Here is a 20,778-nt window from a genome sequence, read left to right on the forward strand (position 1 = left end):
TATTTTTGGCTTTACCTTCGGATCATAGTGACAAATGTGTTGTGCTAGTGTGACATGTAACTTATGTAGTGTAAGCTAACTATTCTGTTTTATTATGGTGAATTGAGTTGGTGGTGAAGTATTCTCCTGTGTTAGTTTGGTCTGAAGACACACTGAATTATTCAGTGTTTTTTGATTTGTGTTGTTTATTCAACATTATCAGAGGAGGTTATGATCTATTCGGAATCATCAACTGAAACACATTGTCTTTAAAAATATATATGTAATCTCATCAGATGTATTATCAGCTAACAAAGAATGAATGTAGACATTTAGAACATAATATCAACTGTGTTTTTCACACTTCTACATTAAAAGTGCCGTCATCGACATCAACAGATACGTGGCTGGAATAACAAATAGCTTGACCATATTTAGAGGCTCCTAAAATAGAGTGAGGCCTCAGAACAGGTGCCATGTGCCTGCCCGCTGGAAGCAGGGAGGGTGGGAGAGGGAAAGGGGCTGCAGAGGGGGGGGGACTAGGGCTAATTTTATCCTGATAAGCAGGGAGCAGTCATGTAGCAATAAAGCTGGGGGATAAACAACCTCTGGATGCTTTAAATTAATTCTGTATTAAATCAAATAGAGAAGTGGGAAGGGAGGATGCTGGGCCTGAGGTCTATTTGTGACAGGGCAGATTTAAATCCTCACAGTGGTATTGTTTCCTGACTCCCGACAGGCTATTGGGTTTTGTGCTATTTTTCACCACCCACAGTGATTTGTTCCACATGCATCAGACTGAAAGTTACTTTATTGAGAAGTAATACTATACCTAGTATTCAGTCTAAGAGAAGCTTAAACATCAGATTAAATATTACAAGTGTAAATATTTGAGTTTTCTTTAAGAAAATGTTAATCTTTTAGTCTAACAAAGAGATATTGCAGTTTGGAGATTTTGTTTTAGATTTAGGCAAGTGGTACACAGGTCACCATGGCAGTTGATTCTAAGCAATATTGTGCTGCTATTTTTATTGACTTGGCCAAAGCTTTTGATACGGTAAACCATTCCATTCTTCTGGGCCGGCTAAGGAGTATTGGTGTCTCTGAGGGGTCTTTGGCCTGGTTTGCTAACTACCTCTCTCAAAGAATGCAGTGTATAAAGTCAGAACATCTGCTGTCTCAGCCACTGCCTGTCACCAATGGAGTACCCCAAGGCTCAATCCTAGGCCCCACGCTCTTCTCAATTTACATCAACAACATAGCTCAGGCAGTACGAAGCTCTCTCATCCATTTATATGCAGATGATAGTCTTACACTCAGCTGGCCCCTTCCCGGATGTTGTGTTAAACGCTCTACAACACAGTTTTCTTAGTGTCCGACAAGCTTTCTCTGCCCATAACCTTGTTCTGAACACCTCCAAAACAAAGGTTATGTGGTTTGGTAAGAAGAATGCCCCTCTCCCCACCGATTACTACCTCTGAGGGTTTAGAGCTTGAGGTAGTCACCTTATACAAGTACTTGGGAGTATGGCTACACGGTACACTGTCCTTCTCTCAGCACACATCAAAACTGCAGGCTATGGTTAAATCTAGACTTGGTTTCCTCTGGTAATCGCTCCTCTTTTACCCCAGCTGCCAAACTAACCCTGATTTAGATGACCATCCTACCCATACTAGATTACTGAGACGTAATTGATAGATTGGCAGGTAAGGGTGCTCTCGAGCGGCGAGATGTTCTTTACCATTCGGCCATCAGATTTGCCACCGATGCTCCTTATAGGACACATCATACCCGTCGCAAGACCCACTGTATACCCGTCGCAACTGGTTGATGCTTATTCTAAAACCCTCTAGGGCCTCACTCCACCCTATCTGAGATACCTACTGCTGCCCCCATCCTCCACATAAAACACCCGTTCTGCCAGTCACATTCTGTTAAAGGTCCCCAAAGCACACACATCCCTGGGTTGCTCCTCTTTTCAGTTCGTTGCAGCTAGCGACTGGAACAAGCTGCAAAAAACACTAAAACTAGACTCAATCATGGACACTCTTACTGACAGTTGTGGCTGCTTCGCGTGATGTATTGTTTCCTGTGCCCAATAATGTTTCTACCATGTTTGTGCTGATGCCATATGTTGCTACCATGTTGTTGTCATGTTGTGTTGCTACCATGCTGTGTTGTCATGTGTTGCTGCCATGCTATGTTGTTGTCTTAGGTCTCTCTTTATGTAGCTTTATGTAGTGTTGTGATGTGTGTTTTGTCCTATATATATATATATATATATATTATTATTTATTTTTTATCTCTGCCTCTGTCCCCGCAGGAGGCCTTTTGCCTTTTGGTAGGACATCATTGTAAATAAGAACTTGTTCTTAACTGACTTGCCTAGTTAAATAAAGGTTAAATAAAACATGTAATAAAAAAACACAGATAGCAGTCAACCACAACCGCCTACAATTGCTAATAACCCATCAGCAACCGCTCGACTATATGTGTTAAAGTGAAAATCTGAGGCCCACACCCATGCATGACCTGCAAATATAGTAAATGTGCACAGTCAAAGACTGCAGAACGATATTTTGACAGGGGGTGTAGAATTTGTTGTTGTTGCCTGATTTAGATATGTTTCTGCTTATAATTTCTGACATTTTGGTAGGCTATTTGATAGTCAACTTGTCTATAATTAGATACATTTAGCTTATCTTTTGTCATTATTTGTTGTCATAGAATTAATTCTTCAATCTAGTTGACTTAGGTAAAGTTTTCTCTGTCATCTTTCGCGGAACAAAGACGTTTAGGAAAGATTTTCTGTGCAAAATGTCCAAATGAGTTTGTAAGCTAAAAGAAAGCTGTGAAAACCACCCAACATGTTTCTGATAAGGTTTCAGTTCAGCTTTGATGCATATTTCATGTGGTTGAAATCAGCTTTTATGATAAAGACAGCACCAACTGGGCAATGCATTCTCTAATGATGCAGAAATAAAGAAATCATATTCCTCCACTCCTGTTCCCAAGTTCAAATTTTGCCTACATTTTGTGCATCATTTTACTGCAAGAAATACTTAATTCTGCATGAGTTATTATTACGTTTCTAAACCATACCAAACCATCTTTGGTATGGTGTCACCATTAATATTTGAATTGGGGAAGTGTGATCAGAATCATTAGGATATTTTAGCGATCCTCAGTAGATGACATCCTAAATGCCCCCCAGCCTTAATATGTGATGTAAACAGCTAACTTGCACTTGATATGCGTTTTTAGGCTATGGATGAGAAAGTGAACGTGTTCCAAACATTTAGCTCTGTTGTATGCTACTTTGCGATCTATTAACAGCAAGGGTTGCATTAAATAGGCTCAATTTTTCTTTATGATGCATTGGCGATATTCAATTTATTTGCATAAAATGTGGAAGTGTATACATGTACACCCGTTATACATACAGTTGAAGTCGGAAGTTTAAAAACACCTGAGGAAAAATACATTTAAACTTCATAATCCCTGACATTTAATCCTAGTAAAAATTCCCTGTTTTAGGTCTGTTGAGAATGTGAAATGTCAGAATAATAGTTGAGAGGATGATTTATTTCAGCGTTCATTTCTTTCATCACATTCCCAGTGGCTCAAAAGTTAACATACACTCAATTAGTATTTGGTAGCATTGCCTTTAAATTGTTTAACTTGGGTTAAACATTTTGGGTAGTCTTCCACAAGCTTCCCACAATAAGTTGGGTGAATTTTGGCCCATTCCTCCTGACAGAGCTGGTGTAATTGAGTCAGGTTTGTAGGCCTCCTTGCTCGCACACGCTTTTTCAGTTCTGCCCACAAATGATCTATAGGATTGAGGTCAGGGCTTTGTGATGGCATCTCCAATACCTTGACTTTGTTGTCCTTAAGCCATTTTGCCACAACTTTGGAAGTATGCTTGGGGTCATTGTCCATTTGGAAGATCCATTTGCGAAGAAGCTTTAACTTCCTGACTGATGTCTTGAGATGTTACTTCAAAAGATCCACATCATTTTCCTCCCTCATAATGCCATCTATTTTGTGAAGTGCACCTGTCCCTCCTGCAGCAAAGCACCCCCACAGCATGCTGCTGCCATCCCCGTGCTTCACGGTTGGGATGGTGTTCTTTGGCTTGCAAGCCTCCCCCTTTTTCCTCTAAACATAATGATGGTCATTATGGCCAAACAATTTTATTTTTGTTTCATCAGACCAGAGGACATTTCTCCAAAAAGTATGATCTTTGTCCCATGTGAAGTTGCAAACAGTAGTCTGGCTTTTTTATGGCGGGTTTGGAACAGTGGCTTCTTCCTTGATGAGCGGCCTTTCAGGTTATGTCGATATAGGACTCGTTTTACTGTGGATAGAGATACTTTTGTACCTGTTTCCTCCAGCATCATCACAAGGTCCTGTTGTTCTGGGATTGATTTGCACTTTTCGCACCAAAGTACATTCATCTTTAGGAGACAGAACGCGTCTCCTTCCTGCGCTGTATGACGGCTGCGTGGTCCCATGGTGTTGGTACTTGCGTACTATTGTTGTTTGATGAACATGTTACCTTCAGACGTTTGGAAATTGCTCCCAAGGATGAACCAGACTTGTGGAGGTCTACAATTTTTTCTGAGGTCTTGGCTGATTTCTTTTTCCCATGATGTCAAGCAAAGAACCACTGGGTTTGAAGGTATGCCTTGAAATACATCCACAGGTACACCTCCAATTGACTCAAATTATGTCAATGAGCCTATCAGAAGCTTCTAAAGCCATTACATAATTTTTTTGAATTTTACAAGCTGTTTAAAGGCACAGTCAACTTAGTGTATGTAAACTTCTGACCCACTGGAATTGTGATACAGTGAATTATAAGTGAAATAATCTGTCTGTAAACAATTGTTGGAAAAATTACTTGTGTCATGCACAAAGTAGATGTCCTAACTGACTCCAACCTAAGTGTATGTCAACTTCCGACTTCAACTGTAGGCTATGCACTTCATTAAATTGATCGATGTCATGCCTGCTCCCGCTCCCCCTTCCTGGCACTCCCCCTTCCTGGCACTCGAGGGCGCCAGGCTACCCATCATTTTACGCACACGTCACCTTCTTAACGCGCATCAGTGCTTCATTGGACTCATCTGTACTCCTTCACATTTTGATTGCCTTCCTTATATCTGTCTGTTCCTCTGTTTCATACCTGTGTCAGCATTAATGTTTTTTATGTCCAGAAGCTCTCCTGTCCTGTTTCATATATCTTTATTAATTAAATGTTCACTCCCTGTACTTGCTTCTCGTCTCCAAGCGTCTGTCCTTACAGAATGCTGAAACCACAATTTGAAGCATCAGGGAATTTTTGGTTTTATTGGTAACGTCGGGTCCGAGTGCCGCTGCCGATGGAGCCGGGGGGGCCTCAGTTGGCTCATCCGCTTCCACGCCTTAGCTGGCTCAAGAGGTTTCCTTGCCTCAGTTGGCTCGGCAGGTTCCCACCCCACGTCATGCCTCAGCCGGCTCGTCAGGCTTTCACGCATCAGCCGGATCGTCAGCCTCTCACGCCTCTGCCAGCTCTACAGGCTCCCACGCCCCAGCTGGTTCGTCAGTCTCCCACGCCTCAGCCGGCTCGTCAGGCTCCCATGCCTCAGTCGGCTCATTGGGCTTCTACGCCTCGCCCAGGTGTCACGCCTGCCCCCGCTCCCCCTCCCTGGCGCCCGAAGGCGCCAGTCTGCCCATCATTACGCACACCTGTCACCTTCATTACGCGCATCAGCGCTTCATTGGACTCACCTGTACTCCTTCACATTTTGATTGCCTTCCTTATATCTGTCTGTTCCTCTGTTTAATCCCCGTGTCAGCATTAATGTCGTTATGTTTTTCATGTCCAGATGCTCTTCTGTCTTATTTTATGTCTGTTTATTAATTAAATGTTCACTCCCTGTACTTGCTTCCCGTCTCCAAGTGTCTGTCCTTATCATCAAATCAGTTATTGTTTTCATGCTCAAACCACACGCAATAGGCTACCTGTTAAACTCAGACATTTCTCTCAAAACACAGGGATGTCGATTGACACGGAGCTAGTACTATCAGAGGACCTTGGAATTTGCCAAAAAAAACAGTAGGTTATTCTGGTTAGTCAATGCCAGATTTCAGTTTTCATTTAACCAATCTAAACAGTATGCTACTGTTCCCTTGACATGCCGTAGGCCTATTTGAAGTCCCGTCTTGTGACTGTCAAATTTGTTTAGCGACTCACAATCATGACACATAACAGCTGGCAAAGCTATCATCCTCTTTTACCACTTCACCAAATATTTTACAAACATTACTTTTGTGGCCCTCCCTTCTCATTACTTTCAACTCTCCTTTCTCAGCTTTTGTCTTATTGATTTAAACTTGGACAATATCCGTTTTGCCTGCGTGGATTGACGTTAAGTTTTTCTGCCCGTTCCCAAAAGGATTATTTGGAGATTGGCTGTGTAGGCTATTTGACGCGTTTACAGCCCTGAAGTTTAGGCTTATGCACTAATACCAGATAGCCTAAAATAGTGTAAGAAAAGCCTCAATGAAGCCTATATAAATTGCACAATAATTATACATTTATAGATTTATTTAAAGGCATTGCTTCTATTTATTCAAACCTGAATGACCCTAAACCCATCCCAGCGGATATGAGTCATCCTGTGCATCACTATTACACAGGTACCTTTTTAGTATAGTTAGTATTATTAGTATAGTTGTCAGTTTGTTTGTTAGTTTTCTAATGTGTCTCCGTATCTGCCACATGGGTAGTAGTACACTACATTACCAAAATTATGTGGACACCTGCTCATCGAACATCTCATTCCAAAATCATGGGCATTAATATGGGGTTGGTCCTCCCTTTACTGCTATAGCAGCCTGCACTCTTCTGGGAAGGCTTTCCACTAGATGTTGGAATATTGCTGCGGGGACTTTCGGTTTCCATTCAGCCGCAAGAGCATTAGGGAGGTCGGCCACTGATGTTGGGCGATTAGGCCTGGCTCACAGTCGGCGTTCCAATTCATCCCAAAGGTGTTCGATGGGGTTGAGGTCATGGCTCTGTGCAGGCCAGTCAAGTTCTTCCACACCGACCTTGACAAACTATTCTGTATGGACCTCACTTTGTGCACGGGGGCATTGTCATGCTGAAACAGGAAAGGGCCTTTCCCAAACTATTGTCACAAAGTTGGAAGCACAGAATCTTCTAGAATGTCATTGCTGTAATGTTAAGATTTCCCTTCACTGGAACTAAGGGGCTTAGCCCAAACCGCGAAAAACAGCCCCAGACCATTATTCCTCCTCCACCAAACTTTACAGTTGGCAATATGAATTTGGGCAGGTAGTGTTCTCCTGGCATCCGCCAAACCCAAATTTGTCTGTCAGACTGCCAGATCGTGAGGTGTGATTCATCACTCCAGAGAACATGTTTCCACTTCTCCAGAGTCCAATGGAGGCAAACTATACACCACTTCAGCTGACACTTGGCATTGCGCATGGTTCTCTTAAGCTGCTCGGCCATGGAAACCCATTTCATGAAGCTCCCGACCAACGGCAGTTTGGAACTCGGTAGGGAGTGTTGCAGACGATTTTTACATGTTACGTTCACTCTGCGGTCCCATTTTGTGAGCTTGTGTGAGTCGTTGTTGCTCCCAGACGTTTCCACTTCAATAATAGCACTTACAGTTGACGGGGGCAGCTCTAGCAGTGCAGCAATTTGGCGAACTGACTTGTTGGAAAGGTGGCATCCTATGACAGTGCCACGTTGAAAGTCACTGAGCTCTTCAGTAAGGCCATTCTACTGCCAATGTTTGTCTATGGAGATTGCATGGCTGTGTGCTCGATTTTATACACCTGTCAGCCACGGATGTGGCTGAAATAGCCGAATCCACTAATTTGAAGTGGTGTTCAAATACTTTTGTATATATAGGACATCTAACATCCTATATCTCCATCCCCTCTCAGCCACATCTGTGAGAATGGAGATCAACGTCCAGTCTGTTGCAGAGGTCATCCCAGCCCAGACCAGTGTGACTCCACCACCGTCCCCAGTCACCGCAGAGACCCCGGTCCCTCTACCCCAGGAGGGCCAGCACATGGACCCCATGGAGGAGTTTGGTCTTCGGTTGGACGAAATCATCAACACCTATGGCTCCGCAGCCAGCCTGATAGAGAAACAGTGCATCATCCTGGAAACGGAGAAGGTGGAAGAGGAGGCAAGCGGAGAGGAAGCTGATGAAGTAACAGCCGCCAAGAACGCCAGCACGGGCAAGGATGCAAAGAAGTTGCTGAAAGGCTTAGGTAGGTGTATTTAGAGAGGTCAATGTTTTGTTTTCCTCATGCATTATTTGGATTGTGCAGTTTTGTTTTTAAAGATAACATCAACACTTTGATATACAATACATAGAAAACATAGTCAAGTCCCACAACCTTACATTCAACAGCAGAATGGTTTTGTATTTCAACACAGCTATGCTATAATCTGTTGTTGTTCGACAACAGTATCTGTGAGCGCAAAGACGGGGCAGTGTGCTAATGAGATAGACCAGAGGAGGTATTCTAGTCACCACTCAACAAGCATTCAATTGACAGAACATGTGTTAAAAGAAATTATTGGATACATAACGGTGTATATCGCTCTTAAGAATAGTTTTCATTGACTTCAAAAATATGAACGCAACATGCGACAATTTCAAAGATTTTACTGTTACAGTTCATATAAGGACATCAATCAATTAAAATAAATGCATTAGGCCCTAATCTATGGATTTCACATGACTGGAAATACAGATATGCATCTGTTGATTACAGATACCTTCAAAAAATGGGCCTCACAATGGGCCTCAGGATCTCGTTGCGGTATCTTTGTGCATTTAAATTGGTGGACATTCCTGCAGTCAGCATGCCTATTGCACGCTCCCTCAAATCTTGAGACATCTGTGACATTGTGTTGTGTGACAAAATGGACAATTTTAGAGTGGCCTTTTACTGTCCCCGGGCACAAGGTGCACCTGTGCTATGATCATGCAGTTTAATCAGCTTCTTGATATGCCACACCTTTTCAGTGGATGGATTATCTTGGCAAAGGGGAAATACTCTCTAACAGGGATGTAAACAAATGTGTGCACAAAATTTGAAAGAAATAAGCTTTTGTATGGAACATTTCTGAGATATTTTATTTCTGTCATGAAACATGGGACCAAAACACTTTACATGTGTTTATATTTTTGTTCACTGTAAATGGGGTGGCAGGTAGCCTAGCAGTTAGAGTGTTGGGACAGTAACTGAAAGTTTGCTAGTTTGAATCCCTGAGCTGACAAAGTCAAAAATCTGTCAATGTGCACTTAAGCAAGGCACTTCACCTTAATTGCTCAGGAGTTGCTGTTAATAATGGAAGACCATGGCCATGGCCCTACTCGCAGGGGGAGTTGGGATATGCAAAAAAAAAAAACATTTCCAATTCACACATGCGTATAATACACACTTGTAAATGTTTGAAATAGGACAAATATAAGCATCCACCAAATGATTATTATTATTATATAGTCAGAGGATGCATTCCTTCATCATCATCTTCTTTTGAATCTAAGACTTACTGTATAAGTGGGCATGATCATTTAAAATCATGACTGCTTATGCACAAAGGAACAAGCAGACATGTTAAGTGTCATGTTACTGTATCTCAACATCCGTCCAGGTTGTGCCCCATGTTCAGATTGTGTTTTGAGGACAGGTTACACAAGTCATGGGGAGAGGCCTGCTTCAGAGCAACACAAAGTGTATTTTCTAACCAATAGCAGATGTTGGAGATAGTTTCTTTGCCTCAACATGAAACCAGGCCAGCAACAGAGGGTAATACAAATCTTGGTTACGCATTTTCAGCCATTTGATTTTATTTGCTTTTCCGAAGCCATTGGTGTCAAGATGCAAGAGCTTTCATGCAGGGGAAATTGCTTCAGAAAAGTATTTATTTTGAAACCATTTATAGAATGATCCCTGTTGGCCTTTTTTCATCTTTCTTTTTCTAGTGCCTGTCCAAATGGAAACAAACATTACATGATTTCTCTCTATCCACACAGGAAAGGAGGGCACGCTTCTAATGCAAAGTTTGAACAAGCTGTGCACGCCAGAAGAGAAACTGGATGCTCTACTCAAGAAGTATGCCGAACTGGTGAGTGTTCTCTTCTCCCCTCTATCAGCACACCAGAGAGTAGAGTTCTTCAGCACAGCAGGAACCAGCAGCAATAAAACAGACCAGGGAAAGTTAAAAGGAAACAAATAGAAACACACATGAATCAACAGGGAGTGCCTTGTGAGATCTTGAAAGTGGTTCAGTCTCGTACCGTGATGACCTAAATATTCTGCGCCTCTGGCTGCAAAGGCGAATCTGAACGCAAAGGCCATATTCCATAATAAGACAGCTAGCTACAACATGGCTCTGTAATTCCTCAACAAGACAACATCAGGAACACTAGGCATTATGAATAATATATTCCAAAGACATCGGCTATCAGTCAGGTTCATGTGTAGTAATTGGACAGTTCCTACATATACAGTGCATAGTATCACCAGGAAAAAGAAAGAGACAAGGCTAAAGAGATGTCAAGATGAAACAAATATATACCCACCCACCCAGCCATACCAAATCCTCTTAGGACATGTTTTTATTATTTTAGTCAGCCAGTCGGTTGTTAGCCAAAAGCAGCTTAAACAGCCCAAGTCTGGACGGAGGGCAGAGACTGAAAGGCAGTGCAATGTATATGGCACATCTGTCTGCATGGTCCACAGCTGGAGGAGCGTCGAGGGGAGCAGAAGCAGCTGAGGTTCCTTCAGAAGAAGCAGGGCCATGTGGGGAAGGAGAGGGACCAGCTCCAGTACGAGCACAGCAGAGCCATCCTGGCCCGCAGCAAACTGGAGGGCCTCTGCAGGGAACTCCAGAGGCACAACAAGACCCTCAAGGTGGGTGATAACTGTTCGGCTCCATCACTACACTAACCTACTCAACATTATGGGTTAAAGACCCTTGAGGTGGGCATTCAAGACCAACTGGGTTTTGAATCCAGGTCATATACACAATGTGAGACCACATTAGCCTGCTGAGCTAAAGCTTATATGCATTAGCTCTGAAAGAAAGCATTTATCAAGGTCTCAAGCAATACTATGTACCACAAACCTACTCTGCTACAGCTCAACCTCAAGTCAACTCTACATTGCTGAACAGCAGGGGTCCAGATAGCTCAGTTTATCATCAGTTAACTCCATTCAACACCAGGGGTTCAGCACAGCTCAAACTTAAGGCTTCGCATGCCTCGGTTTGGCCTGCGCCTAACCGAACCAAACGAGTGTACTTGTATACTCGCTTAAAAGATCTTCGGTTGAAACATGAGGAAAAGTGTCAATAGTACTGTTACTCCATCTTGAGACACCGTAGCCACTTCCTCAAAGTAGTCAGAATTTATCTAAAATAACTCAAGAAATTTGTCATTAATTTTGACGTTTTCACAGAGGAGATCTTAGTCGCGCAATTTTACATATCTAACTAAGATGTTTGGTGCAGTATTTCTCAGGTGAACAAAATTTGCATGAAAATGAGTTGTCTATCGTTGAATGACAACAAACACTTAATTGACGAATCCCTACTGTTGACCAATGACCGATGAAGGGGCGTAGACTTTAGCTCCTTCAGCTTGCCTTGAGAATTTTTTTGTGTGTATGAACAGCCGAAAACCCTTACCAAAGACCAAAATGAACAAAAATGCTACAAAATGTGGTCGTAATATACAGTACCAGTCAAAGGTTTGGACAGACCTACTCATTCAAGGGTATTTCTTTATTTTTATTTTCTACATTGTAGAATAATAGTGAAGACATCAACACTATGAAATAACACATGTAGAATCATGTAGTAACCAATAAAGTGTTAAACAAATCAAAATATATTTTATATTTGAGATTCTTCAAAGTAGAAGATTCTACTAACCCCGGTGTCATGGCTAAATTCCCAATCTGGCCTTCATACCATCATGGCCACCAAATCATCCCCAGCTTACAATTAGCTCTTTCATCCCCCCTACTTTCCCCTGTGACCATTCCCCAGGTCGTTGCTGTAAATGAGAATGTGTTCTCAGTCAACTTACCTGGTAAAATAAGGGTTAAATAAAATAAATTTAAAAAGCAACCCTTTGCCTTGATGACTGCTTTGCACACTCTTGATATTCTCCCAACCAGCTTCACATGGAATGCTTTTCCTACAGACTTGAAGGAGTTCTCATATATGCTGAGCACTTATTGACTGTTTATCCTTCACTCAGCGGTCCAACTCATCCCAAACCATCTCAATTGGGTTGAGGTCGGGTGATTGTGGAAGCCAGGTCATTTGATGCAGCACTCCATCACTCTCCTTACAGTTCAAATAGCCCTTACACAGCCTGGAGGTGTGTTGGGTCATTGTCCTGTTGAAAAACAAATGATAGTCCCACTAAGCGCAAACCAGATGGGATGGCGTATTGCTGCAGAATGCTGTGGTAGCCATGCTGGATAAGTATGCCTTGAAATCTAAATATATCACAGACAGTGTGACCAGCAAAGCACCCCCACACCATCACACCTCCTCCTTCATGCTTCACGGTGGGAACCACACATGCGGAGATCATCCATTCACCTACTCTGCGTCTCACAAAGACACAGCAGTTGGAACCAAACAACTCAAATTTGGACTCTTCAGACGAAAGGACAGATTTCCACCGGTCTAATGTCCATTGCTTGTGTTTCTTGGCCCAAGCAAGTCTCTTCTTCTTATTGGTGTCCTTTAGTAGTGTTTTCTTTGCTGCAATTTGACCACGAAGGCCGGAATCAATTAGTCTCCTCTGAGCAGTTGATGTTGAGATGCGTCTGTTACTTGAACTATGTGAAGCATTTATTTTGGCTGCAATCTGGGGTCCAGTTAGCTCTAATGAACTTATCCTCTGCAGCAGAGATAACTCTGGGTCTTCCGTTCCTGTGTCGGTCCTCATGAGAGCCAGTTTCATCATAGTGCTTGATGGTTTTTGTGACTGCACTTGAAGAAACGTTCAAATTTCTTGACATTTTCTGGATTGACTGACTTTCATGTCTTAAAGTAATGATGGAGTGTCATTTCTCTTTGCTTATTTGAGATGTTCTTGCCATAATATGGACTTGGTCTTTTTCCAAATAGGGCTATCTTCTGTATACCATCCCTATCTTGTCACAACACAACTGATTGGCTCAAACGCATTAAATTAACTTTTAACAAGGCACACCTGTTAATTGAAATGTATTCCAGGTGACGACCTCATGAAGCTGGTTGAGAGAATGCCAAGCGTGTGCAAAGCTGGCATTTAAAAATATATATATATTTCACCTTTATTTAACCAGCTAGGCCAGTTGAGAATAAGTTCTCATTTACAGCTGCGACCTGGCCAAGATTAAGCAAAGCAGTGCGACAAAACAACACAGAGTTACACATGGAATAAACAAACGTACAGTCAATAACACACTAGAAAAGTCTATATACAGTGTGTGCAAATTGAGTAAGATTAGGGAGGCAATAAATAGGCCATAGTGGCAAAAAAATTACAATTTATCAATTAAATACTGGAGTGATAGATGTGCAGAATATGAATGTGCAAGTAGAGAAACTGGGGTGCAAAGAAGCAAAACAAATAAATAAAATATGGGGATGAGGTAGTTGGGTGGGCTAATTACAGATGGGCTATGTACAGGTGCAATGATCTGTAAGCTGCTCTGACAGCTGATGCTTAGATATGAGTCTCCAGTTTCTGTGATTTTTGAAATTCATTCCAGTCATTGGCAGCAGAGAACTGGAAGGAAAGGTGGCCAAAGGAGGAGTTGGCTTTGGGGTTGACCAGTGAAACATACCTGCTGGAGCGCGTGCCATGGGTGGGTGCTGCTATGGTGACCAGTGAGCTGAGATAAGGCGGGGCTTTACCTAGCAAAGACTTATAGATGACCTGGAGCCAGTGGGTTTGGCGATGAATACGAAGCGAGGGCCAGCCAACGAGAGCATACAGGTCGCAGTGGTGGGTAGTATATGGGGCTTTGGTGACAAAATGGATGGCACTGTGAAAGACTACATCCAATTTGCTGAGTAGAATGTTGGAGGCTATTTTGTAAATGACATTGCCGAAGGCAAGGATCGGTAGGATGGTCAGTTTTACGAGGGTATGTTTGGCAGGATGAGTGAAGGATGCTTTGTTGCGAAATAGGAAGCCAATTCTAGATTTAATTTTGGATTGGAGAGTTTTAATGTGAGTCTGGAAGGAGAGTTTACAATCTGACCAGACACCTAGGTATTTGTAGTTGTTCACATATTCTAAGTCAGAACCGTCCAGACTAGACAGGTGGGCAGGTGCTGGCAACGATCGTTTGAAGAGCATGCATTTAGTTTTACTTGCATTTAAGAGCAGTTGGAGGCCACGGAAGGAGAGTTGTATGGCATTGAAGCTCGTCTGGAGGGTTGTTAACACAGTGTCCAAAGATGGGCCAGAGTAGGTCATCAAGGCAAAGGGTGGCTACTTTGAAGAATCTCAAATCTCAAATATATTTTGATTTGTTTAACACTTTTTGGTAACAACATGATTCCATGTGTTTTTTCATAGTTTTGATGTCTTCACTATTAATCTACAATGTAGAAAATAGTAAAAATAAAGAAAAACCCTTGAATGAGTAGGTGTGTTGAAACTTTTGACTGGTACTGTATGCACAAACTGTTCTGAACTGTTTCGGATGGGAACCATGCGGACACCTTTAGTTGACTCCAATACACAGCAGGGGAGCAGAGCATCAATCTACCAGCCTCTTACTGTATGTTTAATCAACTGATCTATTGATGTCTCACTGTTGGTAGCTGTGAGTATTGAAACTCAAATAGACTTGATGACAGAAATAGGACATCAAATGCAGGAGAGAGAAAATGTTACTGTCAATGCTTGTCAATTATACTTACTGTCCACTGTACATTTGATTTTGTTTCTTAAACTACTGGTATTTTCATTCTAAAAGTTAGATGGCTAAAGGGGCCACTTCCAAATGGCCTTGACTCTTCCCTGAGTCAGAGTGCTCTCAATGTGAGAGGGTCATAGCTCAATTAGCCCTTACATGCTTGAGTGTCCTGTTACATCTATAAATAATAGATTGACAAATGTTTAGTCATCCCATTTATAAGCAGTTTGTCTGTAAGGTTTCAAAGAAAGTCCATGACCAATAGCACTACCTAATTTGCCCACATGCTTAAGCAAAGGTCACAGGTTTAGCATAATCAAAGATTTATATTGTGTGGCCACATTGCCACTGCTGTTAGTCCTCTTAATGTGAAACCTCTTCAGCTAAATCTCCGGTTTTGATTAAGTTTATCCATTAAATCAACATCACTGAACCCAGTGTTCACATATTCTTTGATTCACAGCCAACAGTTATGTACACAGTATGATTAAATGGGCATTCGATTTGTTTATGAATCATTTATAAATCACCCTATTGGTCATTAATGGCATAATGCTCAGTGATCTGTAAACAAATGGACCCTTTTCACTGGATCAGTATCCTGTCTATTGTGTAACCCTTACACAACCTCTGCGACATATTTCATCTCCTGTTCTTCTCCCCTGGGGAGGTAATTGGATACCCCGTCTCTCTACACTTGCAGGACCTCTGTGGTCTCTCACTGCGCCGTGTGTGTGTGTTAGTGTGTGTGTGATTCACACTCAGGCCTTGGGAGGAGACCCCTCAGACACAGGGCACCGGTGATGTGGCTCTCTGACAAGAGGGATGGTCTCATTGGTCTTTTGTGGCATCTGCCCTTCGACTATAAATCAAAGGCGAGAGAAAAAGGCTCAGAGGCACAAGCAGAGGATGGGCGCGGCCCTCCCCTGATGGGCTAAAGCTCTAAAGCCTTGACCCATCCATCTCTTTCCTTCTAACATTTCAATGTATAAAGGAAATCAGGGTGGAAGCAGAGTTAGGGTTATCATTTGACTATTGGGTATAACCGATTGATATGCAGCAATCATTATGCAAAAATCTGATTGTAAAGTGAACATTGTTGCTACATGCAAAGTGAATCAAAATGTGCCGATTTGAATGGGAATGTGACAGCTGTTGAAAGTGGAACATCATGTCTTGTCATCTGGTAGCAGAGTCTGAGGAGGAGTGGCGTTAATGTGCTTTGCTACTTCAGTGGTAGGAGCTCAGTCTTTGAGCACTTAGCTGCAGGTTGAATTGAGTTACATTTCCCATGTGGGAGCTTACGTCTGTGTCATTTGTAAAATAAACAGCCATGTCTTAATATAGAAACTCTGGCAACGCTTGGCTTGCTTCTCAGTAAGCTGAGTCTGGAAACTGGCATTTCACAAACCTGAGGTTGACTAAAGTCTGAATGTCTCTCTCTCTCCCTCTCTCTCCCTCAGGAGGAGACCCTTGCACGTTGTCGTGAGGACGAGGAGAAGCGCAGAGAGATCACCACTCACTTCCAGAGCACGCTGACAGACATCCAGGCTCAGATTGAACAGCACAGTAACCGCAACAACAAGCTGTGTTCGGAGAACACCAACCTGGCAGACAAACTCAAACACATCATCAGCCAGTATGAGCAGAGAGAGGAGGTACACGACAGGGACACTTAACCTCACTGTTACATGTCTGTATATCTGTACACCCTCATCCACGGCCTACTAACCCCATGCATGCAGGCTCCAGTCAGAGAGTCATTTGATAACCAAAGATGTTATTGATGATGATTCATCTACAGGAAATGAACACTTGTATGTAATGTTGAGTGAGATAGCCGTGACAAAAGAGTTGAGTCAGATCTTTGAATAAAGACACTCAGAGACACTTAGAGGCATGGCTGGCTGCGGGAAGATGTTTATGGGTGGGGGTGCTGTCGACGGGGGGGGGGGGGGGGATTTTCTCTGCTCCGCTGACTGCTCATACAGGAGTAATAAAATCCTAGTGCACAAATGTATTTTTTAAAATATACAGTATGCAGCCCCCTCAGCACCCTTACTTCCCACTGCTATGCTTAAAGCTATTATTGCTTCCTACTCACATCAATACTCAGAGATATAGCCAGCAAGGGCTCCTTATTTGTGCTGTATACATGACAAATTCATACCCTTTTTAAGGTTGAATCTCGCTCATTGAGTGACACTATAGCATGTCATATAGAGTATAATCACAAAAACACACTTAATATGAGGGCACACACTTAATATGATGTGAAATCTGTTATGAATGTATTGTAATGTTTTTCAAATGTATAGTACCAGTCAAAAGTTTGGACACACCTACTCATTCAAGGGTTTTTCTTTATTTTTACTATTTTCTACATTGTAGAATAATAGTGAAGACATCAAAACTATGAAATAACACATATGGAGTCATGTAGTAACCAAACAAATCAAAATATATTTTATATTTGAGATTCTTCAAAGTAGTCACCCTTTACTTAGTAGCAATGCAAATATCATGGTACAGCTGTATAGGTACTCAATCATCGTGTTACTTTTTAATGGTACGTTTGCAAACATATATTATGATGAATAGAATTTAAACTTGTGTCTCATTAAATAAGTGTAGCTAGTTATAATTGTAAAGGCTCAGCAGATAATAAGAAAAGACGATCAATATTTACCTGGCTAAAAGAGGAGGAATATAATATCTATTGTTTACAGGAAACTCATTCAACAATTTTAGATGAAGTTTTGTGGAAAAAAGGACTGGGGGGCGAAATATACTTCTCCCAAGGGCAAAGAAACTCAAAAGGGGTGATGATATTAGTTAACAGTTATTTTGATTCAAATGTGCAAATTGTCCAAACAGATCCTCAAGGTAGATGGATGATTTTAAATATGTTATTGGACCATAAACAGATATGGCTTATTAACCTATACGGTCCAAATAATGGTGATCCACGGTTCTTTGAAAATGTACACTACCATTCAAAAGTTTGGGGTCACTTTGAAATGTCCTTGTTTTTGAAAGAAAATGTTAAAAATTGCCCATAAAACCTGTCTGGCTCTGGCGTTCCGCCAGCGGAACTCCTCCCACATTCCATTGAAAAGGCAGAGCGCGAAATTCAAAATATATATTTTTGAAATATTTAACTTTCACACATTAACAAGTCCAATACAGCAAATGAAAGGTACACATCTTGTGAATCCAGCCAACATGTCCGATTTTTAAAACGTTTTACAGCGAAAACAGCACGTATATTTATGTTAGCCCACCACCAAATACAAAAAAGGACAGACATTTTTCACAGCACAGGTAGCATGCACAAAGCCAACCTAACTGACCAAGAACCAACCAAACTAACCAACAAACAACTTCATCAGATGACAGTCTTATAACATGTTATACAATAAATCTATGTTTTGTTCAAAAAATGTGCATATTTCAGGTATAAATCATAGTTTACATTGCAGCTACAATCAGAAATTGCACCGAAAGCAGCCAGAATAATTACAGACACCAACGTCAAATACCTAAATACTCATCATAAAACATTTCTGAAAAATACATAGTGTACAGCAAATGAAAGACAGGCATCTTGTGATTCCAGCCAATATTTCCAATTTCTTAAGTGTTTTACAGCGAAAACACAATATAGCGTTATATTAGCTTACCACAATAGCCAGAAACACAAGCCATTTCCCAGTAGCAAAAGTTAGCGATCGTAACAAACCAGCAAAATATATATAATTTTTGACTAACCTTGATAAGCTTCATCAGATGACAGTCCTATAACATCAGGTTATACATACACTTATGTTTTGTTTGAAAATGTGCATATTTAGAGCTGAAATCAGTGGTTATACATTGTGCTAACGTAGCATCTTTTTCCCACAACGTCCGGATATTTTTCTGACACTTTTTCTGACACACATATTCTGACCAACTAGCTATTCATAAACATAACTAAAAAATACATGTTGTATAGGAAATGATAGATACACTAGTTCTTAATGCAATCGCCGTGTTAGAATTCTAAAAATAACTTCATTACGACATCCAGCTTAGGTATAGCGAGAGAGTACCCAAAAGCTGGGCGCAAACGACTAGCACAACATGTTTGACAGATATATGAAATAGCATCATAAAATGGGTCCTACTTTTGCTGATCTTTCATCAGAATGTTGTACAAGGGGTCCTTTGTCGGGAACAATCGTTGTTTGGATTTAGAACGGCCTTTTCCCTCTCGATTTAGCAAGCACACTTGCCAAGTGGCGCGAATCTCTCCATGTCAACAAACGGAAGAGAACGGAACACGGCAAAACTCCCGAAAAAATGTCAATAATCTGATTAAACTATATTGAAAAAACGTACTTTACGATGATATTGTCACATGTATCAAATAAAATCAAAGCCGGAGATATTAGTCGTCCATAACGGCAGCTTATCAGAAGGCAAATCCAGGTCCCTGCTCGCGCTCTCCAGAAAACAGGAAACTGGTGACACGTCATGCCAAGAGCTATAATTCGAGCCCAAGTTACACACTCAATTTCTTCTCTCACTCCTTGTCGACATCTAGTGGAAGACGTATGAAGTGCATCTAAACTAATAAATATCAAGGACTTTAATAGGCAGCCCCTAGAAGAGAGCATCGATTTCAGATTTTCCACTTCCTGTCAGGAAGTTTGCTGCAAAAGTAGTTCTGTTTTACTCACAGATATAATTCAAACGGTTTTAGAAACTAGAGAGTGTTTTCTATCCAATAGTAATAATAATATGCGTATTGTACGAGCAAGAATTGAGTACGAGGCCGTTTAAATTGGGCACGATTTTCCCCCAAAGTGAAAACAGCGCCCTCTGTCCTCAACAGGTTATTAAAATAACATCAAATAGATCAGAAATACAGTGTAGACATTGTAAATGATTATTGTAGCTGGAAAATGCTGATTTTTTATGGAATATCTACATAGGCCCATTATCAGCAAAGGTCACAGTGTTCCAACTGCATGTTTTATTTAACCTTTATTTAACTAGGCAAGTCAGTTAAGAACAAACTCTTATTTTCAATGATGGTCTAGGAACAGGGGCAGAACGACAGATTTGTACAGGGATTTGATCTTGCAACCTTTGGTTACTACTCCAACGCTCTAACAACTAGGCTACCCTGCCGCCCCACGTTGTGTTAGCTAATCCAAGTTAATCATTTTAAAAGGCTAAATGATCATTAGAAAATCCTTTTGCAATTCTGTTAGCACGGCTGAAAACTGTTGTCCTGATTGAAGAAGCAATTAAACTGGCCTTCTTTAGACTAGTTGAGTATCTGGAGCATCAGCATTTGTGGGTTCGATTACAGGTTCAAAATGGCAAGAAACAAATAACTTTCTTCTGTAACTCGTCAGTCTATTCTTGTTCTGAGAAATGAAGGCTATTCCATGCGAGAAATTGCCAAGAAACTGAAGACCCCAAACTTTTGAACAGTAGTGTATATAACAATTTATCAACCCTACAAACAAGACTCTATTATTTTGATGGGAGATTATAATACGGTTTTAAATACCTCTATGGACCGTAAAGGAAATCACACTACAAACTATCACCCTCAGGCACTTAAAACTTCTTCGGGATCAGTGTCCCATCCACGGTGTGGTTGAGCTTACGTAGGCTAATGCAATTAGCATGAGGTTGTAAGTAACAAGAAATTTCCCAGGACATAGACATATCTGATATTGGCAGAAAGCTTACATTCTTGTTAATCTAACTGCACTGTCCAATTTACAGTAGCTATTACAGTAAAATAATACCATG

At 41.4% G+C, this 20,778-nt stretch overlaps 1 protein-coding gene across 2 annotated transcripts in view; it reads left to right on the plus strand.

Annotated features, from left to right (window-relative positions):
• The window catches only part of LOC129817464 (beta-taxilin-like), a 33,556-nt gene that overhangs the window by 285 nt on the left and 12,493 nt on the right, over positions 1-20,778 (plus strand). For both annotated transcript variants that reach the window (XM_055872736.1, XM_055872735.1), the window contains exons 2-5: positions 7,948-8,283; positions 10,062-10,153; positions 10,771-10,941; positions 16,428-16,622. In XM_055872736.1, the coding sequence (XP_055728711.1) occupies positions 7,962-8,283; positions 10,062-10,153; positions 10,771-10,941; positions 16,428-16,622 (780 nt within the window). In that variant the 5' untranslated portion in view covers positions 7,948-7,961. The remainder of the gene's footprint in view (positions 1-7,947; positions 8,284-10,061; positions 10,154-10,770; positions 10,942-16,427; positions 16,623-20,778) is intronic.

Source organism: Salvelinus fontinalis, chromosome 20 (genome assembly GCF_029448725.1).
Source record: "Salvelinus fontinalis isolate EN_2023a chromosome 20, ASM2944872v1, whole genome shotgun sequence".
Taxonomy (NCBI): Eukaryota; Metazoa; Chordata; class Actinopteri; order Salmoniformes; family Salmonidae; genus Salvelinus; species Salvelinus fontinalis.